The sequence below is a fragment of the Phacochoerus africanus genome, chromosome 7, assembly GCF_016906955.1.
Source record: "Phacochoerus africanus isolate WHEZ1 chromosome 7, ROS_Pafr_v1, whole genome shotgun sequence".
Taxonomy (NCBI): domain Eukaryota; kingdom Metazoa; phylum Chordata; class Mammalia; order Artiodactyla; family Suidae; genus Phacochoerus; species Phacochoerus africanus.
The window spans coordinates 32,316,043-32,343,622 of record NC_062550.1 but is presented as its reverse complement, the minus strand read 5'-3'; the positions used below and the strand labels follow the sequence as shown (position 1 = coordinate 32,343,622).

General features: G+C 41.6%; 1 protein-coding gene across 1 annotated transcript in view; it reads right to left on the bottom strand.

Annotated features, from left to right (window-relative positions):
* Positions 1 to 2,710: 2,710 nt before the first annotated feature.
* The window catches only part of SRGAP1 (SLIT-ROBO Rho GTPase activating protein 1), a 305,344-nt gene continuing 280,474 nt past the window's right edge, over positions 2,711 to 27,580 (bottom strand). Inside the window, exons 18-22 of the mRNA XM_047787114.1 lie at positions 25,973 to 26,052; positions 14,572 to 14,752; positions 12,344 to 12,478; positions 11,861 to 12,200; positions 2,711 to 7,832 (exon numbers count right to left, since the gene is read on the bottom strand). Coding sequence (XP_047643070.1) covers positions 7,455 to 7,832; positions 11,861 to 12,200; positions 12,344 to 12,478; positions 14,572 to 14,752; positions 25,973 to 26,052 — 1,114 coding nt within the window. The 3' untranslated portion in view covers positions 2,711 to 7,454. The remainder of the gene's footprint in view (positions 7,833 to 11,860; positions 12,201 to 12,343; positions 12,479 to 14,571; positions 14,753 to 25,972; positions 26,053 to 27,580) is intronic.

Below are 27,580 nucleotides of genomic sequence, written 5' to 3'. Positions count from 1 at the left end.
TTCTGTTTGCATGGAATATTTTCTTCCATCCTTTCACTCTAAATTTTTATGTGTCCTTAGAACTGCCATGGGTCTCTTGAAGACAGCGTATATATGGGTCTTGTTTTTGTGTCCATTCAGCCAGTCTTTGTTTTTGGTTGGGCATTTAAACCATTTACATTTAAGGTAATTGTTTATATGTATGTTCTTATTGCCATTTAATTAATTGTTTTGGATTTGTTTTTATTGTTCTCTTTTCTTCCCCTCTTCTCTTGTGGTTTGATGACTATCTTTAGTTGTATTTGGATTGTTTTTTTCTTATTTGTGTGTATATATATTGTAGACTTTTTGTTTTCAGTTGCCATGAAGTTCTGATATAGGTATCTCTCTTTATATACACAAGATTGTTTTAAGTTGTTGGTCTCTTAATTGCAAGTGCATTTCCAGTATCCTGCATTTGTACCCTCCTCACGACTTCTGGTTTTAGTAGCATATTTGTGTATGGATGATTTCCTACCTTTACTGTATGTATGCCTTTACCAGTGAGCCTTGTCATTTGTTTTTGTTTCTAGTTGTGGCCTTTTCCACCTAGAGAAGTTCCTTTAGTATTTATTGTAAAGCTGGTTTAGTGGTGCTGAATTATCTTGGCTTTGCTTGTCTGCAAAGCTTTTGATTTCTCCTTAAATCTGAATGAGATCCTTGCTGGGTAATCTTGGTTGGAGTTTTTTTCCTTTCATCACTTTAAGTATATTGTTCCACTGCCTTTTGGCCTGCAGCATTTCTGCTGAAAAATCTGCCAATAACCTTTTTGGGGTTCCCTGGTATGTTGTTTCTTTTCCCTAGCTTCTTTCAATATTTTCTCTTTTTCTTTAATTTTGGTCAGTTTGATTAATATGTGTCTCAGGGTGTTCCTCCTTGGGTTTATTTTATATGGTACTCGTGCTTTCTGGATTTGAGTGAGTTATTCCTTTCCCAAGTTTGGGAAGTTTTGGGCTATTATGTCTTCAAATATTTTCTCTGGCCCTTTCTCTCTCTCTTCTTCTGGCACCCCTTAAATATGGATGTTGGTGCATTTAACATTGTCCCAGAATTCTCTTAGACTATCTTTATTTCTTTTCAACCTTTCGCTCTTTTCTGTTCCACATCAGTGATTTCCACCTGTCTATCTTCTACATCGCTTATTTATTCTTTTGCCTTCTGTATTCTGCTGACTTCTTCTAGTGAATTTTTTGTTATTGTATTTTGCATCTCTGCTTGCTTAATCCTTAAATCTTCTATTTCTTTGCTCAGTGTGTCTTGTAATTTATCAATTTTTGCCTCCAGTTTATTTCCAAGATCTTAAATCATCTTTACTATCATCAGTCTAAAGTCTTTTTCATGGAGGTTGGTAATCTCCAGATCACTTAGCTGTTTTTCTGGGTTTTCTTTTTCCCTTCTCTGAGTCACAATTCTCTGCCTTTTCATTCCTAATAGATTTTTGGCATGGTATCCTTTTTGCAGACAATAGTGTTGTAGCCTCTCTTGCTTCTGATGTCTGCCCCCCTTTTGGGTGAAGTTAGTATGGGGGCTTGCTGCAAGCTTCCTGATGGGAGGGACTGTTGCCTGCCCACTGGTAGGTGGAGCTGATCTCTGATAAGTGGGGCTTTGTCTCTGGGTGAGAGTAGAGGCAGCCTGGGTGCCTGGGGTGTCTTTAGGTAGCCTATTTGCTGACAGGTGGGGTTGTGTTCCCACCTGGGTTATTATTTGGTCTGGGGCTTCTCAGCCCTGAGAGGTGGGGCCAGATTTTTCCAAAATGGCCCCCTCTAGAGGAATTCATGCTGAGGATTAGTCCCCAGAACTTTGCCTCCAGTGTTCTCCCCCTGCAATGAGTCACCTCCTGTTTTCCCAGGAGATTCTCCAAGAATCTCCTCTGTCTGACCCAGATTCCTATAGAGTCTCTGCTGTGCCCTGGGACCCAGTGCACATGAAAGCTTTTGAAGAATGGAGTCTCCATTTTCCCCAGTCCCATGGAGCTCCTGCACACAAGCCCCACTGCCCTTCAATGCCAAATGCTCTGGGGGCTCTTCCTCCCACTGCCAGATCCCAGACATGGGAACCTGATGTAGAGCTTGGAACTCTCACTCCCATGGGTGAGCCCCTGTGATATAGTTACTTTCTAGTCTGTGGCCCACCCACCCGGAGGGTATGGGGTTTCTTATACAAGCATGATCACCCCTCCTACTGTCTTGACATGGCCTCCTCTTTGTCTTCTGGAGTAGGATCAAGAGTTAACTTTTTAAAAAAATATATTCAAAGAATAAATATCCATACTGATGGAATTCTAAATATAGTCTATACCTGAGGATTGCATTTCAATTCAAATGAAACCAAAAATCAACTTGACAAGGTTAATTATACCACCGACTCCTCCTCAAAGGAAAGACTTCAATCTGGAGTGTTTAGGAGGACTGTACTCTCTCAGCCTCTTAAGATAAGATTCTCCCAACCTCTTTTCTCTTATTATACAGGGGTCTCCGAAGCAAACCTCCTGGTAAACTCTGGCTTCATGGACAAGGCCCTGGGCATGAGGCCTCATTTTCAAATTCACAAACAAAAATGAGATAAAATTTTTTTTAAGGAGGGAGTTTCACGCAATGCCTGGGGTGGGGTGGTGGTATGTGGTAAATAGTAATCAGAGAAAGGAAAGGAATGAACACACTGCAGAGAATCAGCCCAAATTGGAAGCAGACAATAGCGGCCGGAACTATCTTCTTTATTATAAAGATACACCGTGAAGAACAGACCTGACTGTATACTGAAGCCTGGAATGGTACATGCCAAAATGTACAGTACTATACATAAAAGTGCATTGTCACAACAGATTAACAAAACATTTTTTTTTTTCCTTCCAGAACTAGAAAAGCATCCCCGTTCACTTTCACCTCACAGACAAGGGAATGTCTTGGTAAGAGGCATTACAGAGTAGAGGCGAAGGATGGATGGCCGTCAGCAGCACGTGGGCAGGGGAGGGGTGGTGAGGTGTGGGAGACCTGGAGTTACTTTGGGGAGGGAAAGGCACAGTCATGGCTAAGAGGAAAAGGACACAAGAGGAAAATGACGTGCCTGATGGCAGACAAGGATGCAAGACGGGACAATACTGAGCACTGAGGCACAGAAAGATGGGGATGGTGAAGAAGCTGGGAGAGAGCAGAGGAAATTCCAAAACACTCAAGTGGGTGGAGAAATGGGGGCAGGGAGTGGAGGTGGGCGGGGCAACAGTAGAGAGCAAGGCTAAAACTCCTCTAAAATAGAAAGGCACTTTCACATGTACATACTACAGATGTACATTGACACGATTAGGTAACAGTCACAAGCAGGAAGCCACCAGTACTGCAACTGATCAAACCGACAGGAAAGGACAATACTGATTTGTTTACGTGGGCAGGAGTTACCCTTAAGTCCATAGGTAAATAGCAGTCTCTCCTGTTACACAGCCACTTACTATACTTTTAAACATCTATAATAACCATCACACTACACACTGAACTTGGATGAATGTTCTAAAGGGGGGCATTCACAAATGCACAGTTTATATATTTTCTTTTACTAATCAGTTTCTAAGATAAGCATTATGGAACCCAGTACAATTATTTAAACATACAAAATTACCTACGAAATTTAAAGATACAAGTACCCATTTCGATTATACCACGTAGACTATTTTTTTTTTTAAAGAAAGGATACTAGGGTGGGTAAGTGAAAGCTCAAATTTTCTGTTTGTTTTACTGATTTGAACAAAGCTATGCCAGAATTACCCTGCTCCATGCCTGACACCCCAGCCCAGCTGGAGGTTGGTTTTAGCTCAGGGGCTGTTCTGGAGTAGAGAGCTCTATTCAGATGTGGGAAGAACCTTTCCTTCTAAGCTGCCCTGGGCTCAGGGCCTCTGGGGTGGAAAACTCAGAGCAAGCCTCAGTCCCAGGCACATCTTCCACATTCATGGCTTCTCACTACTGTGGTCAGGACTACTTGTCATCCCAAACCTGAAGTCTTCTAAACCCAAGAGATCCAAAGTTTCTTCAGCTTGTAGACCGCAGAGGCTATGCTTCATTCCCAAATGCTAATGAGACTACTATTGATTAAATTATCCCATTTTGGGGAAGGACAAATGTACAAAGACAGAAAACTCATACAATCTGACCCTTGGTGCTCTATATCCACTCATCACTGTTCATCCCCCTCACAGATTAAGTGGGACCCTGCTGTACCTTATTCTATGGTTTGCTCGCGGGGCACCAAAGTCAGATTACATTGTGTGAAAACGTGCAAAACTGTTGAACAATGGCATTTAGGCCGACCTTGAACATAGAGCTCTACAAAGGGCCATTCAACAGACTGAAATCATTTACAGAACACTCATCAGAAAACAGGTACTAAGAGCCATTCACTCCATTCTAACAATCCATTCCAAACATCCCCAACCAAACCGAAAGGCCAATTTGGTTAATCTGTTTCAGTGAGTTCCATGCATGGAACATGAACATTCAGTTATATCAACTGTGAATACGCATTCTTGGGTAAGTGGAGTCAGGTAATTTTTGTAGAACCAGCATTTACTCATCATCAAAATGACCCGCTTCCCAAACTGCACCTAAGGACCAGTAAGGTCCTTGAAAGCCGGGCATAACATCTCAGGGACTTACTTTCCTTCTTCTCTCCCCATTCCTTGTGTCCTCCCATCAAGTCACACCCATGGCTGTGAAGAGGGCCACATACAGGTGAATCCTCTAAGCTGCTGACACTTTGAAGGAACTTACTGGGTGTTATTTTGCATCCTTTGTGAAGCGGCCACCTTGTCTTATCCTTGGAATCTGAAGACTTTTACTAAACAAGGTAAGGATAGCTGAGTCCTTATTGAGTCCTCACTCACTCTAAGATCACAAGCTTCCCTAGGAATTAAAAAAAAAAAAGCCTCAGGGTGACAATAGAGTTATAGAGAGAAAGGACAGAGACAGGCAAATACAGAGAGTGATGGGAGGGTATTAGGAGCTGTTTCCTGAAAGAAGGCACAGCCTCGGAAGCTCTGAGGTCTAGAGCGGCATGTCCACTGCCAACTGAGGCAGCAGAGTCCGGGTTAGGTGGGTGGAAAGGCAGTCCTCCTTCCATCACAGGTGTAAACACCAAAGAGAGGAGACACCAGGGCGAAGTCTGAAGACATGAGCTGGCAGGAGTAAGATCTGAAAAGCTAAAGTTAAAGCTTGTAAAAGAACCCTCCCAAATTAATAAATTCAAAACACCTCTGCCCTTGCAATGCCCCCTCTTAACATCTTACTGTTCCATTAAAAACAGAAGTGGTTTTTAAGAATCCTATTTATTTTGATTTCTAAAAGATGTAAAGTTTCTTCCCCACACCCCCATTGCTTCCACCTTTTTGTCTGTCTCTGTTTCCTATCTAACAACAGACTGTTAGAGACCAAAGTGGAATCTAGAAAGAACAGGGGGATTATTAAATTTTCTAGGAATTTGGGGAGATTGTTGAAAAGGGTTCGTGCTCTTCAGAGCTCAGGTGTGGCTGGGTTTCCATGGTGTCCAAAGGTGCTAAAGGATCACTAAAGCTCAAGAGAAATGGGCTTGGGGCGGGGTTGGGTGGGGGGTTGGTCGCACAAGATGCTGAGCTGGGCAGGCAAAAAGGATGGTTGAGGTTTACAATACTTGAAAAAATTTTTTTTCACTATTTAACCCATTTGTGAAATTAGGCTCAGGCAAGCGACCAGCAGTATGACTTTGAAAGCTAACATTTCATGTAATCTCTCTCTGCATCAGAATGATCAGACTGGCAAACTGAGGTAGAGATCAAAGTCATGACCTTGATTTTACTACAGGTCCCCATTTTTTTTTCCCACACTGGCACATTCACCAATGGGCTGCTAAGTCAGAGTCCATATTGTAACTCTCAGGTGGCCATGCAGCTGGCTGCCAGTTTGAACCCAAACCTAGAAGGAAATCAGAGTGGTCCAGAGGGGTTAGTTCTGGCCATCCATGTTTCTGAAAAAAAGAAAAAAAAAATTCTCTTCATCAGTCAAGTTCAAGGACAGAGTAGATAAAATACTCCTAGCTTTACAGATGATAAAGGGCTGCTTGTAGGACAGGGGTGATCTGTACCTTAGTAAAAACAACAGAATTCAAAGCAACCTTTTTAAGATAGAGGGGAAAATAGAGCATAAATATGGGCTAAAGAAAAGCAGGCTATGCATTAAGATGCCGGACCAAGACGGTCTTCCAATGGGGTTCGGCTGACTATGTGACTTCGATAGAGAGCACATGGAAAAAACAAAATCTCATGGATCCAGGGTGCAGAACTGGGAGGAAATCAACCTGGAACCATGAAGTAATCCTCCCACTGTGGCTGGTACGGCTCTTTCTCCAGAACCATGACCAGTTCTAGGTTGGCTCCAAGAGACCAATGAAGAGGGGCGCTAGGGATTCAGTTTAGGATCACCAGGGCTCTGGAGCACATTGAAAGGAACCCAGGTCATCTAGTCAGGGGGAGGGAAGGCTGAGCAAAGCAAGGCCTCGTGCGCGTGTGCGGTGTGCTTTCTCCATTGCCGCAGAGAAAGATATGGGGGTTTAGAGGAGCCAGAATCGTCTAGGCAACAACCGATCTCTGGAGGAGTTGATGGAGTAGTGTAACCAGAAAGGCTTTAAAATTAGACCGTCTTAGTCCTTTGCGAATGCGGGGGATGGACTGGGTATATCCTCTGGGGCCTGATCAGGCTCCTGGAGAATCCCCAGCAACACCTCTGAATGACTGTCCCCCTCTTATTTCCCAGCTTCAGTTCCAACAGTCACTGCAGGGGTTCTACCCCCACCTGCTGAGACTTTAACCTGGCTCCAGGGAAAGGACTGTTATGAAACAGGCCAATCATCCTGGTTATTCAGACAGTGGGCCTAAGATCCGCTGGGAATACCCCACCGCGACGACAGCAAGGCTATAGCAAGAGCCGACCCCCATCCCACTGCATGGAATCAGAGGTGCTCCTTGTCAGGAACCAAACTATGCCACTGTCACCTTTCAGCATCACCCCAAGTGCCACAGGCCAACACTGGTTATTGGCACTGACTGTGAGATATTTCTCGTGCCTTTAGCACCCCATGTCTCTGACTCCGACGTCCTGCTACACTAAGCCAGAAGCACTGTGCGGTGTGCAGGGCAGAGCGGTGTTGCCTTCATTACAAATGGTGCAGCATTGGATTTTCAAGTAAGTCTAAGTGTTTCTCTTGTCTTTAAAATGACATAAGATATGTCCAGTTATTAAAAAAAAAATTACAAAATACAAATGCCCGTGTTAATTTAGCTAGTCTCAGACATTACATTCGATAACATAGAAAAGCCAAAAGATCTCCAGTTATAAGCACACGACTAAGGAAGGTTATGGATCACTGACTTTTGTCACTAATCCATTTTTTTTTTTTTTCAAATCACCTCACTTGGTTGGTTTTTACATTGTGCAAGACTTGTCTGCTGGACCCTGGGGAGGTGGGGCAGGTCCCATGGCAGGGTTTGTTTTTGGAAGAACAGCAGGTTTTGGCCGAAGGGCTGGGGGCTTCAGCTGCACGCCCATTCTGGGCGCCACCATAGGCTTGAAAGTACTCATTGTGTCACTGGAGGAGCTAGTGCTACGTCGAATCTGAGGCTCCGCGCTCCTGAGGGTGACATTGTGCAAAGGGCTGAGAGATTCCGTGGACGTGGCTGGGGTGGGAGAGTTTTTCACTTGTTCTAAGGTATCCAGCACCACATCAGGGGCATGCTTGGCTGTACTCTGTCTCTCCAGTTCTCGGAGTTCATTCAAAGCAGTGTTCATCGTCTCTTCAATGTCCTGTGGAGGAATAACCATAAAGGACCGATGGTAACTGGACTTAACGGTGGTGATGGTTTTGAAATGTATAGAAATGTCAAATCACTATCCTGGGTAACAGGAATGAACAGTGTTGCAGGTCAATTACACTTCAAAAGCAAACTCGGAGAAAAAGAGATCAGATTTGTGGTTCCCGGAGGCAGGGGTTGAGGGGAGGGGCAATTAGATGAAGGCAGTTGAAAGGTACGGACTCCCAGTCCTAAGATGGATAAGTACTAGGGGTACAATGTGATAAATACCAGTAACACTGCTGTATGTTACATATGAAAGGTGTGAGAGGAAATCCTAAGAGTTCTCATGACAAGGGAAAACATTTTTTCCCTATTCCTTTAATTTTGTACCTAAGTGAGATGATGGATGTTCCCTAAGCCCACTGTGGTAATAATTTCGTGATGTGTCTGAGTTAAATCATGATGCTGTACCCCTTAAACTTATCCAGTGCCGTATGTCCAAGGATAACTCAATAAAAGAGGAAAAAAATTAACCAGAGAGATAGGCTAGATTGATCATTAACACTAATGTGTATAGAAACCCATATATGTCATTTCAAAGCACGCAGGCCAGCAAAAGCACCAAATGGTTTAACACCGGTCTGTAGCGTGTGTAAGCATAATGCCATCTCATGCAATTTCTCTGACTCTAAAGGCAGGAGGTAGAGCTGCAGTGCCTCCAATGGCTCGTGGAACCAGAGAGCAAGCATCTGCCGTTCGAAGGCACTCGGCAGCCTTCTGGTGGTTTTGACTTTACATGCTGACATCTTATATAAAATTCTCTTTCCTTTTATGGTAAAAGATGGTAGTATAGTTAAGCATGAACTGAAATACATTTCTTTTAATATTTCCTTCCTTTATATTGTATTTCGGGCTTTGCATGATTTTAAAAATTTGGTACATCATCTGTCAATGTATTTCAGATAAGAAAGGGGGAATGACAAAATACTTGTTTCAAAAAAAGTCCGGTGTGCACCACTGACAGATGAATGGATAAGTGACATGTGCTATATAACACACAATGGATTATTCTTGGGCCTTAAAAAGGAAGGAAATCCTGCCACATGCTACGACATGGATGAATCTCGAAGGCATTAGGCTAAATGAAATAAGCCAGTCACAAAAAGACAAATACTGCATGATTCCCTGATGGGCAGTCGCATTCATAGAAGCAAAACGTAGAATGGTGGTGGCCGGGGCCTGGAGGGAGTCAGGGAAGAGGGAGTTGTTCTTCAAATGGGGAGAGTGCTTCAGTTTTGCAGAATGAAAAATTCTGGAGATCTGTTTCACAACCGTGTGAATATACTTTACTGACCTGTACGCTTATAAACGGTAAAGAGGCGGTCCATTTTACATCATGTGTTTTACACACACACACACACACACACACACACACGGCAGAGTATTGTGTGAGATGGGACGTGTTGGGGGGAGAACCACTCCCCTGGTCTGATTGCCGTGCCTCTTCCCTACATTCCCAGGTTTCTTCCACTCACCTGGAGCCTCACCCTGTGGCAAGGTGTGCAGCACAGTGACTCAGTTATTTTACCTGGACCTCAGTAACTGATTCCACGTCCACCTCCTCCACGGAATTATAAGCACCTTCAGGCATCGGTGGACTGACTGAACTTTGCATCCAGAATGCCCAGCATGGGAGCTGGCAATACGGTAAGTACACAGTAGAAAGATTTGCTAAATGGATAAGCCAAGATCCACGGATCACTTATGGATATGTATGTTTTAAAAAAGCTCTATCAAGGATTCCAATGATGTGTTTAATAAAAGAATTTGCATGTTTTTTGGTATGAACGCCATGATGGCAAGCTGACTTGTCCTCTTGGGAAAATCTGACAACGGGAGATGGAAAGATAAATAAAGGACACAGCTGGAAGGCATTTGGTGAGGATGACATCACTTTGCAAGTGATTATTTTCATATGTGATTTCCATTTGAGGCTCAACATATGGATTTGTTTTTTTATGATAAGTGTTTGCCCCAGAGAGAATGTACAAAGCCTGGTTTATCCGTCGAGTTTTTGTTTTTATGATTTACAATGCAAGGATCTCCGTATTCTAGAAGCAGAAGGGCCTTTTGCCTTTCCGCCACGAAACTCCTAATTTCCTCTCTCTAACCTAAATACCATTTTACCTGCTTATTATAAGTAGTGATGTTACAGATTTCTCAAATCATTAAATAGAGTTGCAATCAAATATCACTGGTTCTAACAGGCTCCCAAGGACGTTGCTTAACACTTCAAATAGAAAAAAGCCACATAGGTCACATTTTTTTTTTTTTTTTTTTTAGGGCTGCACCCATGGCATACGGAGATTCCCAGGCTAGGGGTCAAATTGGAGCTACAGCTGCCAGCCTATGCCACAGCCATAGCAACTCGGGATCTGAGCTGTGTTTGCAACCTGCACCACAGCTCACAGCAAGGCTGGATCCTTAACCCAGTGAGCAAGGCCAGGGATCGAACCTGTGTCCTCATGGATGCTAGTCAGATTTGTTTCTGCTGAGCCACGATGGGAACTCCAGTCAAAAGTCTTTTTTGATTTTTGCAGAAAAACTATTGTGCATTTAAAATTGGTTTAATTTTAAAAAATCACATTAAACTCTTCACATAATCTAATTTACTATCTCAAATTCTTTTTAGTTAGGACAATGGAAACAGCTTGGAAATTTGTCATATCAATGCAGGTTTCCTTGAGTGCTTTTTATTAAAAATAATCCATCTTTAATACTTCCCTACGTTTATTTCATTAATTTCTCACTTTTTTTATCTTTGATCTATTTAGTTTTTAAGCCTCAGTGATAGCTGAAAGACACTTTAGATGACTCAAATGGCAAACCCTGAATCTATTCACCTCCTTTTTCACTAGCCATACACATATTTTCTTTTTTTATTTAAGTGTTGTTCATATACAATATTGTGTAAGTGTGTACAGCATGGTGATTTTTTTTTCCTGTCATACATTTATTTTCTGATGGTCTATGCTGTAAAAAGAACCAAAGGGAATAAATGGTGGAAGGATGGAAAAATCCATTAATATTGTTTTACTTTTACTTGGTCAATTCTAAGCATTAGAAGAAACTATAGGAGTTCCCTGGTGGCCCAGGGGTAAAGAACATGGCATTGTCACTGTGGTGGCTCAGGTTTGATCCCTGGCCCAGGAATTTCTGCATGCCGTGGGTGTGGCCCCCCAAAAAAAGGAAAAAGAAAAAACTAGAAAACCCTTCTCTGTAGGCCCTGTCACTGCTGGGTAGTGAACAAACACATTTAAGAGAGACCCAGGAGCCAGACTTGCTGTTCTTCAAACAGCCAACCATTATTTCTCACTTCATGTATTGACTAATCCATCATTTCCTAAGTTGAAAGTGTCACCTTTCTCATATAGTGAAAATGCTTTGTTTTAGGGCTCCCCGTTCTATTCCATCGATTTGCCTGTTTTACTAGCTTTCACCTGCATTTTAGGATCTGGGAGGGCTAGTCCTTCCTCATTCTTTCTCTTTCTCAGAATGTTCCTGGCCATTCAGCCATGATGGGTTTGACTGTCCTGGGTCCTGTGTTTCCGCCATATCTCTGTTTAAATCACTTCCAGTAGCAAATGGCCTCAAATTAAAGAATGGGGTAGGAGTTCCCGTCGTGGCTCAGCGGAAATGAATCCAACTAGTATCCAGGAGGATGTGGGTTCGATCCCTGGCCTCGATCAGTGGGTTAAGGACCCGGCGTTGCCATGAGCTGTGTCACAGATGCGGCTCAGATCCCAAGTTGCTGTGGCTGTGGTGTAGATCAGCAGCTGCAGCTTCGATTCGACCCCTGGCCTGGGAACTGTCATATGCCGCAGGTGTGGCCCTAAAAAGCACACACACACACACACACACACACACAAAAGAAAGAAAGAAAAAGAATGGGCTAATTTCTTGCCTGTTTTCTTTAGTGGATTCCATTACATTGTAGCCGGTATGGCCATATTCCATATTCCATTCAAAGCAGCCTACCTGAGCAATTGTCTCTGGGTCCAGTGGCTTGTGGTCATTGAAGCCTGTGTATTGCCCTGATGATGTGGACCTTCTAATAGGAGGGCTGTCGATCTTCTTGAGGGAGTCGTGACGGCTGATGTTGGTCAGGCTGCCATGGCCTGGACGACGCCTCCTCTCCGGACTGTCATTGTTGAGGCCACGGCTCTGCAGCAGGCCCCGGGGGTGACTTCCCAGGCTTGGGGACCCCAGGTCAATGGAGGAGTTGGAAAGACCATGCGGGGGGTGGAGGGGGCAATGGCCATCACTGGTCCTGCCAGGACGCCTTACTGGAGGGGGCGGCTCTCCTCTTTTTCTTTGTCTAGACAAAGACAGAGAGAGATGGAGTCAGAGAATAGGAGAGCTTAGCACATGGGGCAACACGGCAAAGTTGAGGATGCCAGGGCTCCTCAGAGCCCCGGGAGAAGTGGTGGGTTGGGAGCCTGGTGACCGGACTCCACCTACCTGGCCAAATAGCCATCAGGATGACGATCTGTTGGGGAGTTCATGTCCTTGGATGAAGACTTGTCTTCAGTAACTGGCCCACTGCTGGCCTCGCTGTCAGCTTTTTGGCTCAGAGTGTCTGAAAATGTATCGTCCCTGGAACAATGGGAATCAAGAGTGAGGGTCTCTTGCTAGGGGAATGGGGACAAAAGAAAGAAGTGATGGCATATGTAAATGTATGGAAGTCTTTCTCTCCCTAATATAACTTTTTCTTTCTTTCTTTTTTTTTTTTTTTTGTCTTTTTGCCATTGCTTGGGCCGCTTCCACGGCATATGGAGGTTCCCAGGCTAGGGGTCGAATCCGAGCTGTAGCCAGAGCCACAGCAACGCAGGATCCGAGCCACATCTGCAGCCTACACCACAGCTCATGGCAACATCGGATCCTTAACCCACTGAGCAAGGCCAGGGATTGAACCTGCAACCTCATGGTTCCTAGTCGGATTTGTTAACCACTAAGCCATGATGGGAACTCCAACTTTTTCTTTTTCTTTTCACTATACAAATAATATAATTTCATTGCAGGCAAACTGGAAAATTTGGGTAACACTGGCCTGTAATTTAACATAAAATCCAGAGGCGTTCCCAGAGGCAGCGGAAATGAATCAGACTAGGAACCACGAGGTTGCGGGTTCGATCCCTGGCCTCACTCAGTGGGTTAAGGATCTGGCGTTGCTATGAGCTGTGATGTAGGCCACAGATGCGGCTCAGATCTGACGTTGCTGTGGCTCTGGTATAGGCCGGCAGCTGCAGCTCCAATTAGACCCCTAGCCTGGGAACCTCCATATGCCGTGGGTGGGTGTGGCCCTAAAAAGACAAAAAAAAATCCAGAGACAGCTACTGTTAGAATCTTAGAAAATTTCCTTTTATGCTTTTCTTCTCCGCCTGGAATACATATCTACAAGGATGTGTAGTATTTATACTACTGATATTTACATGTTTAGGTACTTTAGATATATGTGGCTGTATGTCTGCATACATACACACATAAGATTTCTTGGATTTGGAGAGACATTTTAAGGTTTTAAAAATTAGGCTGAATTGGAGTTCCCGTCGTGGCTCAGTGGTCAACGAATCCGACTAGGAACATGAAGCTGCGAGTTCTATCCCTAGCCTTGCTCAGTGGGTTAAGGATCTGGTGTTACTGTGAGCTGTGGTGTAGGTTGCAGACGTGGCTCGGATCCTGAGTTGCTGTGGCTCTGGCATAGGCTGGTGGCTACAGCTCCAATTGGGCCCCTAGCCTGGGAACCTCCATATGCCGAGGGAGCGGCCCAAGAAATGGTAAAAAGACAATAAAATAAAATAAAATAAAAAAATGAAAATTAGGCTGAATCATCTAATCATTATATACATTTTAGGGCTTATTTTTCTTCCTTGAAAAGCTGCTCATAAATTGGTGTTGCACTGTGAAATACTGCATTTACAAAGTTAGGATTACACTGTACATGCTATTTTGTAACTTGTTTTTTTCAGGTCATGTTATGACCAGATGGAAAGATAAAAAACATTTTTGCAAGTAGAGCTTTCTCATCAGCAAGATGAAAAAAGCAGCATGGAGATGATTCTTTTTAGATTTGAAGTCAGTATCTTCCCTCCTGGGAACTGGGAGTTGAAACAGTGGACAAACACCAAGAGAAGAGCCACTGCTGTTTTTGGAATTAGCAGCACTGCCCAAACTCTCCCTCTCTCTTTTTTTTTTTTTTCTTTTTTGTCTTTTTAGGGCCACACCCGCAGCACATGGAGGTTCCCAAGCTAGGGGGCTAATTGGAGCTGCGTCTGCACCCTGCACCACAGCTCATGGCAACACTGGATCCTTAACCCACTGAGCAAGGCCAGGGATCGAACCAGCAACCTCATGGTTCCCAGGTGGATTCGTTTCTGCTGCGCCACGATGGGAACTCCCACCCGAGCTTTTACAGCCATTCTCTGTACAGGATATGTTTCTAAGAACCTGAGAGCTTCAGAAGGCACCTCTCGCTAGTCTTTGCTCCAAACCTGCTGGGAGAGTTAGGGAAATGAAAACCTGAAGTACTGGTAGCAAAGACCCATTAGCCAGGTGTACTGTGCCCAGTTCAGAAAGCTTTGCTCTGTAACCCCTTCTGCTCTTTTCTCATGAGACCAAGGTTAATGTGACAACGAGGGCCGGAGCCTTCTCCTGGGAGCACTCTGGCGGTAGAAGCCGGGACTACTCACATATCCTGCACCACTATGTACTGGTGGGGCACAAGCCCATCGATCCCGTTGTGCCTGCCTTCCCACCAGTCCTCGGATGCGCGGTGATACAGCAGCAGGGAGGCGCCCTTCTTGAAGGACAGTTCTCTGGCAGACCGGCCAACATAGTCAAACTTGGCTATTGCTTCTATGGGCTCACATTCTACAAAGAACACGTCAGAAAATGGTGAGGGGCAGGGCTGTCTGGAAGGTGTGATCCCCTAACTGAGTCTTTGGAAATAAACAAGGCCATTTTCATATCCAGACTGAACAAGGTGATCAATAAATCAACAAGACAATGAGAAAACGAGGCTGTTCGAAGAGATACACAAAAACATTCTCTGGCTGTCATCAGTTTTTTGGGCAAAGAAAAACTGAACATCAGATCTTAATTTCCACAGTCTCATACTAGAGATACAATGACAGTCTAAGAAAAAATATTTGAAACTTTGCAATATGATATATAAAATCTCTCCTTGGGTTGTAGTGTGCTCCACCCTAGCACCAACATCATTTTGACATTGATGGAGTCCCCTGGAAACATGTTAATACCATTTATAACATGGAAGGCTCAGCATCCCTGAACACGAAGATGTTTATGCTTTATCTGCTTATTTAGGAAAAATCAAGTTTACAAAAATCACATTAAATACTATTTGACTACATTCAATTTCCTTATTTTTTTTTGGGGGGGGGGCCTCTACTATCAAATCTTGAATCACCACCAGCAGTAAAGACAACTTTATTTTTTCTAGTATCAGAAACAAATTCTGACTATGACCAGTGAAACAAGCAAACCTATTGAAATAACCAAATTAAAAAATTCTATCTTCTAGAGATTAAAAGATACTCAAGGGAATTATGCTGCGTGAAAAAACCCAATCTCAAAAGGTTACATATTGGCATGATTCCATTTCTATGGCAGACTTGACATGACATAGTTATTGAGGTGGAGAATGGACTCGTGGTTGCCAGAGGTTGGAGAAGGGAGGTGACGGAAGGAAATGGCTATGGCTGTAAAAGGGTAGCACAGAGGATCCTTGCAATGGGACTGTTCTTGATCTTGACTGTGGTTGTGGTCACATAAATCTACATACGTAAAGAACTAGGTGAACACACACACACAAATGTGTGCCTGTAAACTGGTGACATGTAAATACGGTAGATGGACTGGATTATCAATTCCCTAGTTGTGATATTATACTACAGTTATGTAAGATGTTACCACTGGGGGAAACTGGGAGAAAGGGATATGGGCATCTCTCTGGAGTATTTCTTACAACTGCTTGTGAATCTACAATGATCTCAAAAAGTTGAAAAATGCTATCAGACTCTGGGCCTAGGATTGGAATTTCAGCTCTATTCTAATTCTGACCACAAATACTGAAGGCAAATGAGAGGACAAACCAGTTAATAAGAGTTGCTTTTTGTGATACAACTTATTGTAAAAAGCCCTGAATTGGGGGCTTTATGATCTTTTCTCCCCACTTCCACCATCACCCCATCCTCATCCCTGCTAGCAACAATAGGTAAGCTTCTAATCAGTAAAAAGTGGAACTAGCAGATGACAAGATACTGTGTATATAGATAACCCTAAAGACTCTACATAAAAACTATTAGAATGGATAAATGAATTCAGCAAGGTAGCAGAGTACAAGATTAACATATAGAAATTGGTTGCATTTCTTTACATTAACAATGAAATCTCAGAAAGGGATTGTAAAAAAAAAAAAAAACCCTTTTAAAATCACATTAAACAAACAAACAAACAACTTAGGAATAAACCTCACCAAGGAGGTGAAAGACTCACATGCTGAGAACAATAAAACATTAATAAAGGAAATTGAAGATGATTCAAAGAAACGGAAAGATACTTCATGCTCTTGGACTGGAAGAATTAATGTTGTTAATATGGTCATACTGCCCAAAGCAATCTGCATATTTAATGCGATCCCTATCAAATTATGCATGACATTTTTCACAGGACTAGAACAAATAATCCTACAACTTATGCGGAACCATAAAAGGCCTAGAATTGCCAAAGCAATCTGGAGGAAAAAGAACAAAACAGGAGCATAGCCCTCCCAGACCATACTGCAAATCTACAGCATGGTAGCGGCACAAAAACAGACATATGGATCAATGGAACAGAATAGAGAGACCACAAATAAAACCACAACCTATGGACAATTAACCTATGATACAGGAGGCAAGAACATACAATGGAGAAAAAAGTCTCTTCAGCAAGTGGTGTTGGGAAAGACGGACAGCTGCATGTAAATCAATGAAGTTAGAACACACCCTCACATCATACACAAAAATAAACTCAGAATGGCTTAAAGACTTGTTACAAGACACCATAAAACTCCTAGGAGTTCCCCCTGTGCACAGCAGGTTAAGAACCTGACTACAGTGGCTTGGGTCACTGCAGATACTTGGGTTTGATCCCTGGCCCAGTGCAGTGGGTTAAAGGATCCGGCATTGCTACAGCTTCAGCTCAGATTCAGTCCCTGGCCTGGGAATTTACATTTGCCATGGGTGTGGCCATAAACAAACAAAGAAACAACCCCCAAACAAACAAACCTCCTAGAAGAGAACACAGGAAAAACATTCTCTGACAAAAACTGTATCAACGTTTTCTTAGGTCAGTCTCCCAAGTCAATAGAAATAAAAGCAAAAATAAATGGGACCTAATCAAACTTAAAAGCTTTCTCACAGCAAAGGAAACCATAAACAAAACAAAAAGAGAACCTATGGACTAGGAGCAAATATTCGCAAATGATGCACTTGACAAGAACTTAATCCCCAAGATACACAAACAGTTCATACAGCTCAATAACACCACCAACAAAACAAATAACCCAATCCAAAAATGGGCAGAAGACCTAAATAGACATTTCTCTAAAGAAGACAGACAGATGGTCAATAGGCACATGAAAAAATGCTCATCATTAAATTATTAGAGAAATGCAAATCAAAATTATAATGAGGTATCACCTCACCCCAGCCAGAATGGCTACCATTAAAAAGTCTACAAATAATAAATACTGTAGAGGGTATGGAGAAAAGAGAACCTTCCTACACTGGTGGTGGGAATATAAACTGGTGCAGCACTATGGAAAATAGAATAGAGGTTCCTTAAAGAATTAAAGAGTTGCCTTATGGTCCAGCAATCCTACTCCTGGTCATATATCCAGGCAAAACTATAATTTGAAAAGATACATGCACCTCAATGTTCACTGCAGCACTATTTACCATAGCCAAGACACGGAAACACCTAAATTCACCTTTATTCTGACAGGTGAATGGATAAAGAAGATGTGGCACATGCATACAATGGAATATTACTCAGCCATTAAAAATGAAACAGTGCCATTTGCAGCAACATAGATAGACCTAGAGATTATCATACTAAGCAAAGTATGTCAGAAAGAGAAAGACCAATACTATATCACTTACATGTGGAATCTAAAATATGACACAAATCAACATGTCTATGAAACAAACTCAGACATAGAGAACAGACTTGTGGTTGCTAAAAGGGAGGGGGTGTGGGGAAGGAAGGGTGGGGAGTTTGATATTAGCAGGGGCTAACTCTTATATACAGGATGGGATAAACAACTAGGTCCTACAGTATAGCACAGGGAACTATACTTAAAATCCTGTGATAAACCATAATGGAAAAGAATATGAAAAAGAGTGTGTATGTATATATATATATATATATATATATATATATATATATATATATATATGTATATATATAACTGAATATATAACAGTGTATAGTAGTATATATATATATAAAACTGAATCACTTTTTTTGTACAGAAGAGGTTAACACAACATTGTAAATCAACTATACTTCAACAAAATTAAAAAAATCATAAATAGAACTAAAAAGGGTCAGTACAACTGGTATATGCTTAAAGAAATCTATCTGCAATGAGCAATACTTCATTTGCTAAAAACTGAGCATGTATTACTCTCCAAGGACCCTAGAATATATACACACAGATTAAAACCTGCCTGTCAAATATTTTCCAGAAACTTATCTTCTATTTCCCTTGGTAACAAACCTTTCCATTTAAGAGAGTTTATAGCTTCCTAAAGTTTACTACAATATCTTCAGTATCTGTTATACTTATATGGAATGACTGCATAAAAAAAAAATCATTGGATAGCCAGCTAAGACTCCTTCTCACTTTATAAATTCAAACATCCTCTGGCACATATAAGTCAAAAGGCATAAACATCAACAAACATATTGAAAAAGCTTAGGGTTTACCTTATATAAAGGGCTTGGGTGAATTTCAACTACATTTTTAAAATGAAGACAAAAAAATGCCCCATCTTTTTGTTAGTGGATAGTGTTTAAGGTGAATAATGAATAATACTTCATACGGCAGAACCACAACACTATAATCTATATGTAATGTACTTCTCAGAAAAGTGGGTATAAAAATAATTTTTTTTTTCTTTTGGCCTATGCCCACAGCATTTGAAGCTCCCAGGCCAGGGATCGAACCTGTGTCACAGCACAGCAGCAACCCAAGTTGCTGCACAGACAATTCTGGATCTTTAACCTGCTGCACCACAAGAGAACTAAAAATAATTTTAAAATGGAAGTTTAAGTCCTTTAACAACTGATGATAACCTTTAGATCATTTGTTAACGTGCTGGTAGTCTTTCCTAAAAGCATATTTCCTTTATTAAAACAATATAAAGAGCAGCCTTTATTAAAGATCCACAAGTCTTCCTCCACAGAGGAGGAAATAAAACCTTTTATTCAGGAATTCCCACTGCAGTCCAGTGGGTTAAAAATCCGACTGCAGTGGCCTGGGTCTCTGCCGAGGTGTGGGTTCCATCTCCGTCCTAACACAGTGACTTAAGGATCCAGTGTTGCTGCAGCTGTGGTGCAGGTCGAAGCTGCAGCTTGGATTCAGTCCCTGGCCTGGGAACTTCCACATGCTGTGAGTGTGGACATTAAAAAAACCCAAATAAACCAAAAAACTTTTTATTCAAAGAGACTGCCTATATGGTTTGTTCTAAGCTTGCACATGAAGAATAAATCCTACCTGTCATCTGAGATACTAAATCTTTTACCTCAGTTCTCCCTGGGGGACAGAAATAAACATGTCTGTAGTGTAGGGGACACCAAAAAATATATTCACGGAGGAATGAAATCATGCCGATTGATGAGAAAGAACTTCATGATACGTAATTTGCAAAGTCTTATGTGAACACATCCATATTTTTTGTTTCACTGAAAAACAAAAGGTGGCAAGATAACGCTAACATCATGTCCAACCTGTGCACCTGTCAAAGGGAACAGGAAATGCTCTTTAATGCCATTCAGTCACACACTGTCAATGCTGGCCAAGGGTGATTTATGACTATTTAACAGATACATACATATTTTATCATAATTTCATCATCATGCCCTCTATCTCATTATCTCATTTTTTTTTAAAACAGCGAGCAACAAGATTATCAGACTCTGCTTATTTAATTCGAATGTAAAGACATTATGACCAGAGGAATCAGAAGTTCCTTTTATTGGTAATCCTACTGCATCAACTAGTAATTCTGAGCAGTTTCATTATTTTGACTCTTTCTATTCCCATGAGAATCATTTCACAGGCAAGCATCAATCAATAAGCTATTTATATACATCTGAGTCTAGTCGCTGCAGAGAAAATCAATCTCAGGGCATGGCAATGCACGATATCCCTTTTGTATAGAGTCACCCGGTCCTTTAAGGTCCTGCAGAGACTTTGTAGAAATGCTCCTGTTACCAATAAAAGCAATAATAAGGGTGAACGTGATCATTTCATGTTCCTACATGGTTATTATGATTTTGTGCAAAGGGAAAGAAAATTCAGCAGAACTGGTTTTCTGACTGCCTGATGCTATCAAGTCTTACATTTCCATTCTTGTAATTTTATACAAAGTCCTAGTACATCATTCTATCCCTGTGGGACCTCGCTGTCCCTGACACTTTCTCTCCTGACATGTTACCCATTGCCCTTGCAGATGACTGTGTTCTGCGATAGCCTCTTTTTTGGAAACAAAAGCTACTCTCTCTAGTGATACTGTGACAGAAAAGAAAATACACTACCTGTGTGATCAAAAAGTAATCGATACTCTAGTTAAAGGACTTCAGAGTCTGGCTGTGGGCAAGGATATCTGCCCTTTGTAAGCAATGCTTTGCTTTCCAGCCAAACCAGGTGAACATGATCAAAATAGTCTCTCAAACACAGAGCCCTCAGCAAAGCTTCTGTTTTATAGTCAAGAGGGAAGAACACCTGACAGATGGCACGGTGCTAAGACTGACGTTTGGGAAGAGAGCTGGCTGAGGTTTCGTCTTGGGTTTTTCCTGCCCCTGGGGAAAGCAGGGAAACACTTAGAGAAGTCATCAGTGAAAAAGGAATGAATCACAGAAACTGAAGACAAAAGAACAGAGGAGAGTGGCAGAGGGAGAGCCTTGAGATTTTCAAATGCAACACCAAAGAAACGGAAGCTCTAATTTAAAAAAATGTCTTGTAATTTAAATTCTGAAAATGTCGATTTATCTTACTTTGAAAAGCACAAGCTTTTTTTTTTTTTTTTTTTTAAAGCAGAAGGTGGACTCTAGATACCGTGGTAACCCTCCTGTAGAAATAAACTTAAAAAGCCAGATTAAGAAAAAAAACCTTTGTAATCACATTAACCAATAACCATGAGGAATACTAAAGATCATAAACTGAATGAATGGAGGAACCCACTGAGATAAACAGTACACTAGAAAATAGTAAAGTCACAGTTCGCCTTGAGGCAAACTTCTTCCTGCTGGGTTAACTAGGCTTATTTTGTAGAAAAGACAAGGTTCAGGGCCTGCCCGGTGTGGAGAATCTGAGCCTCATGAAAGGATCACATTCTCAAGGATCTCAGAGAACTTTTCCGTTTTAGACGTCTTCCTTTTTTCGCCCCTCATGCTTTTCCACAGTAGATATAACCACCCCAAACCTGGATTTCAGGAACTCATGTACCTCAAACCTTGGAACAAATCATCTCAGAGAATCCCAACCAGATTCCAGTGCCCGGTCAGGCTTACAGGACCCGGGTGGCCTGAAAACTGCAAATTAAAAATCCATTGTGGTTCTAAGCTGGTTATGCCCAGGCAGAAGTCAGTGAAAACCTTCTCTGGCGGGAATACCTTTAATTGAGCCTAAAGGAATGCCAAAAAATTCTAAGAAATCTGTAAAAAAGTTATAAAACACACTGGACATAAGAGTCACTGAGTAAAAGCCAAGAAAAGCAAATCCGGGAAGATTTCTGCTCTTAAAATGATCAGACACATAGTCTAAAACGACGGAAAGGATTAATATTATGAGTAAAGAGCAAGAGACTATAAAAATGACCATGCAGACATGAAAGTGAACTGAACAGAGCTTGCAGAAAAAGAATTTTAAATAAAAACGTGGCGTTTCCCCTCTCACACAGGGGGTTAACAATCTGACGGTAGTGGCTTGAGTCCCTGCAGAGGTATGGGTTTGATCCTAGGCCTGGTACAGTGGGTTCAAGGATCTGGCATTGCTGCAGCTGCAGCCTGTTGTGGCAGCTGGGGCTTGGATTCAATCCCTGGGCCAGGAACTTCCAAATGCTGCAGGTGTGGCCATACAATTAAAGCAAAAATAAAAACACCAAAAACTCAATGAATAGGTTTAAAGTCCATTAGTCACAATTAAAAAGAGAATATAAGGATTATGCATGCAGCTAAAGAGGTACCAAGAAAAAACCGACAGCTTTCTATATTCATATTAAAAAAGAGTTGAAGAGTAATGTTAAACATTAAAATTAAGAAGTTAGACACAAATATCATAGGCTATCACATGTGGAATTTAAAAAATGACACAAATGAACTTATTTACAAAACAGAAACAGGCTCACAGACTTTGAAAACAAACTTATGGCTACCAAAGGGGAAGGGTAGGTGGGGGAGGGGTGGATTGGGGGTTTGAGATTGGCAAATGCAGACGTTTGTATATGGAATGGGTGATCAATGGGCACCTGCTGTATAGCACAGGGAAACCTACTCAATGTTCTGTGATAACCTATATGGGAATGGATATGTGTATGTGTATATATATGGCTGAATCACTTTGCTGTATAGCAAAAATTAACACAACATTGTAAATCAACTTTACTTCGATAACCTTAAAAAAAATTAGAAGGAGTTTCCACTGTGGCACATTGGGTTAATGATCTGGCTTGTGTCTTTGGTGTTGCCGGTTTGATCCTCAGCCCAGTACAGTGGGCTAAGGATCTGGTGCTGCTGCAGCTGTGGCATACACCACAGATGTGGATTGGGTTTGATCTCTGGCCTGGGAACTCCATATGCCATGGGAGTAGCTGAAAAAGGAAAAAAAAAGAAAAAGAAGTTAGAGAAAAAATGATACTTATAGAAAAAAGTATAAAAGTTTATGGGAAAGGGGAGTTCCCATTGTGGCTCAGTGGTTAACAAATCCGACTAGGAACCATGAGGTTGCAGGTTTGACCCCTGGCTTCGCTCAGTGGGTTAAGGATCCGGCGTTGCCGTGAGCTGTGGAGTAGGTCGAAAATGTGGCTCGGATCTGGCGTTTCTGTGGTTCTGGCATAGGCTGGTGGCTACAGCTCCAATTGGACCCCTGGCCTGGGAACCTCCATATGCCGCAGGTGGGGCCCTAGAAAAAGAAAAAAAGACAAAAAAAAAGTTTATGGGAACTGCAGTTAAAACTACAATGAGGTTACCACCTCACACAGGCCAGAATGGCCATCGTTAATGAGTCTACAAATAGCAAATCCTGGAAAGGGTGTGGAGAAAAGGAACCCTCCTACACTGAACCCTCTTGCACTGTTTGTGGGAATGTAAATTTGTATAACCACTATGGAAAACAGTATGGAGGTATCTCAGAAAACCAAAAATTGAACTACCATATGATCCAGCAATCTCACTTCTGGGTATATATCTGGGCAAAACTATAATTCAAAAGGATACATGCACCCCTATGTTCATAGCAGCACTATTCACAACAGCTAAGGTGTGGAAACAACCTAAATGGCCATTGACAGGTGAATGGATTAAGAAGATGTAGTACATATCCCTCAGCCATAAAAAAGAATGAAATAATGCCACTTGCAGCAACATGGATGCAAATAGAGATTATCATACTAAGTGATATAAGTCAGAGAGAGACAAACACCATATGATATCACTTATATGTGGGATCTTAAATATGGCACAAATGAACCTATCTACAAAACAGAAAGAGACTCACAGTCATGGAGAACAGACTTGTGGTTGCCAAGGGAGTGGGATGGATTGGGAGTTTGGGGTTAGTAGATGTAAACTATTACATTTAGAACAGATAAACGAGGTCTTACTGTATAGCACAGGGAACTATAACCAATCTCATTGGATAGAACTGTGATGGAAAACAGTATTAAAAATAATATATGCATGTGTATGACTGGGTCACTTTGCTGTACTGCAGAAGTTGGCACAATATTGTAAATCAACTATACTTTAGTAAAACAAATATTAAACAAAGTTTATTGGGAGTTCTCTTGTGGCACAGCTGGTTAAGGATCTAATGTTGTCACTGCAGTGGTTTGGGTTGCTGCTATGGCACAGGCTCCATCCCATGGGAAATTCTATATGCTTCATGTGTAGCCAAAAAAAAAAAAAAAAAAAGCTTATTGGGAGACATTGAATAACTACAAAAAACTAAATGTCATTCTTTCTCTATTAATATATGTAGAATCAGTGTACCTGCAATCAGAACCTCAACAGATTTTCAGGGTTTTTTTGGTTTGTTTGTTTTAGGAACTTGAAAAACTGAATTTAAAATTTAAGTGAAACTATGAAAGGCCAAGAATTGTTAAGAAGAACAAAGTGAGTCTTGATTTGCCAGATATTAAGATTTATTAAAAGATACCTGGAGTTCCCATTGTGGCTCAGTGGTATCCAACTCAAATAGTATCCATGAGGATGTAGGTTTGATCCCTGGCCTCACTCAGTGGATTAAGTTTCTGGCATTGCTGTGAGCTATGGTGTAGGTTGCAGATATGGCTTGGATCCTATGTGGCTGTGGTATAGGCCAGCCGCTGCAGCTCTGATTCAACCCCTAGCCTGGGAACTTCCATGTGCTGCAAGTGTGGCCCTAAATAGCGGGAAAAAAAAAAATCAAAATTAAGACAGCCAGGTAAGGATAGACACGTAGACCTATGGACAAGAGCAGAGCCTAGAAACAGATTCACACATAGAGGACATCTGATTGATTGATTGTCTTTTTAGGGCTGCACCTGAGGCATATGGAGGTTCCCAGGCTAGGGGTCTAATCACAACTGTAGCTGCAGCCTATGCCACAGCAACACTGGATCCGGGCTGTGCTGTATCTGAGCTGTATCTGTGACCTACACCACAACGCATGGCAATGCTAGATCCTTAACCCATTGAGTGAGGCCAGGGATCAAACCTGCGTCCTAATGGATTGCTAGTTGGGTTTGCTAACTGCTGAGCCATGATGGGAGCTCCAGAGGACATTTGATTTATGATAAAGGTGTGGAGCAGCTGAGAAAGGACAGTTAAAGCTATGACAGTGGGGACAAGTGAATATCCTTAAGGTGAAAAAAGGAACAGATCCCTACCTCACACCATACCTCCATATAAGTTCCTGATAGAAATAAGACTTATGTGTGAAAAACAAAACCTGAAAGAATTTAAAAGAGAATATGATAGAATCTCTTCATTACTTCTGGGAACAGAAGGATTTCTTAAAAGAGACACAAAGTGAAACAATTACGAAGGAAAAGATGCGTAAATTCAACTTCTTTAAAATGAAGAGCCTCTGTTTAACAAAAGACATAATAAGCACAAAAAAGACAAGCTTCAGAGCAGAAGATATCTGCAAGTCATATACCCCCAAAAGACCTGATTCAGACCCACGAAGAACTCTTATGAATTAAAAAAACAACAAAAAACCCAAGCCAAACTAAATTAAGCCAAGCAAAAAAAGCCCAGAGAAACTAATAGTCAGCAAGTAGGCCCTAAATGGGCAAAAGCCTTGATAGGAATTTCACAAAAAAAGACATCTAAACACACAAAAATTAGTATATCTGTATTAACCATGGTTTTTTTATTTTCTGTAGGCTGACCTCTGGGGCCTTGCTGCCCCAAAAGTTTCTGAGTCTGGCAACAAACCCGAGCCACAGCAGTGACAACACCAAACCCTTGACCTCCAGGCCACCAGGGAACTCTGAGGAAACATTCTTTTGTATCTACTGAATTCATAATGTAAATCATTCTTTAAAAAATGGAGATAAAGACTAGTGTTACAATAGCATGGGCACAAGTGCATACCGTCTTCACTGGTGTGGGGCTCTGTACCAGCGTCCTGATCCACTTCCTCCAATGTACCGTGCTCACTGTATGGGCTGTCACTGAGGAGCAGAAATAGAAATTCATATAAAGCCAAAGTGGAAAGATTTTCAAAAATGAACAGTTGTTATGTAGTAAGTAAAAATGTAAGACTTTGGAATGGCCAAAGAATTATTGGACAGCCTTTCAATGGAATGCTGGAGCCCCTGAAAGATTCTCCAACCCTATGGGAGTAGGTCCCTTCATCTTTGACACTTAAAACTCTGTCAAAACAAAGTTAACTTGCAGGAAACTGACAGTATTACAACGAATTCTCCTTAAAAGTGAAAATTTGTTGAATTCTAGTGGAATAGGATATATGGATCCTATTCCCTACAGATACGCCAGTTTTTGCAAATTCATTTCTATATTCTCTTTTGCATAAAAATAGATGTCTCTTCAACTTCTGCTTTGAAATGGCTGTAGTATCTTTTTATCTTTTCTGGACACATGTTCATTTTATATCTGACAGAGTCAGATTTTTTTCCTTTAACTTTACCATTATCTCTTCTCAAATGCATGCACATAAATGGAAGGCACTGGTCATAAACATAAACTTGACATTATTGTAAAAGCCCATTATATTTCTGGCATTGGGGGACCAGGATAACTGCTGTATTATTGACTTTCTGTTTAAAATGAGCGATACCCATAGAGAACAATGGCATAGGAGAAGGACGTAATCAAGCACATGTTATTGGCTGCAAGCATCTTTATTACGGGGCTTTTACCCTCTTTGTAAAAAAGGAGCAACCACAAAAAGTCCTAGAATACATTGCATCAAATACTATTGACCAGACATCCATAGACTTGCTCTCTGGTAAAATGAACAAGACAGCAGAACTTACTGATATAGCCCCAAATATGTGGAGATACTAAACATGACTGACACTGGCCTTAAAACAAATACAACTCTGAAAATAAAATTCGGAATCTCACCAGGGCTGAGTTTTATGCACTGATCTTCCCCAGAGCCAAACTTCGTCAGTATATGCACATAGTAAGTGCTCAAGTAAATATTTTAAAATGGAATTTCATGGAAAATGGCTGCATCTACAATAGAACTGGAATCTATCATCCTCTGCTGTTAATATAGAAAGCTGTTCTTCTGGGAATAGTCAACTCTGAGTTTTCTTAAGGCACAGAATCATCTGTGGTTTGAAGATATACTGTAGTTTAAGAAAAAATAAGTGCACTTTCAGTTATTCAGGTCTTTCAGCTACTTATTCTACTTCTACTTAATCCCCAGTAAGGCACTGGGAAACAGTGTCCAGAGGAGGGTCCAGAATGAAGGGCTTTTCAACAGCTCTATTTCTAGCTGTTCCTGAGTCTGAGCTGCACAGAGTGGTTTCTGAAGTAGGCTTAGAGAGGCAGGCTGGGAGGCAGCTGTTGGGTGGGAAGACTTGTGTGGACTCTGCCATCAGACAAACTTGGGCTGCCTCCAGCAACCACTAGTCACTGGACAGCCTCCTTGGCTTCTCTGAAATTACTTTGTAGGAGTTCCCATCATGGCTCCGTGGTTAAGGAACCCAACTAGCATCCATGAGGATG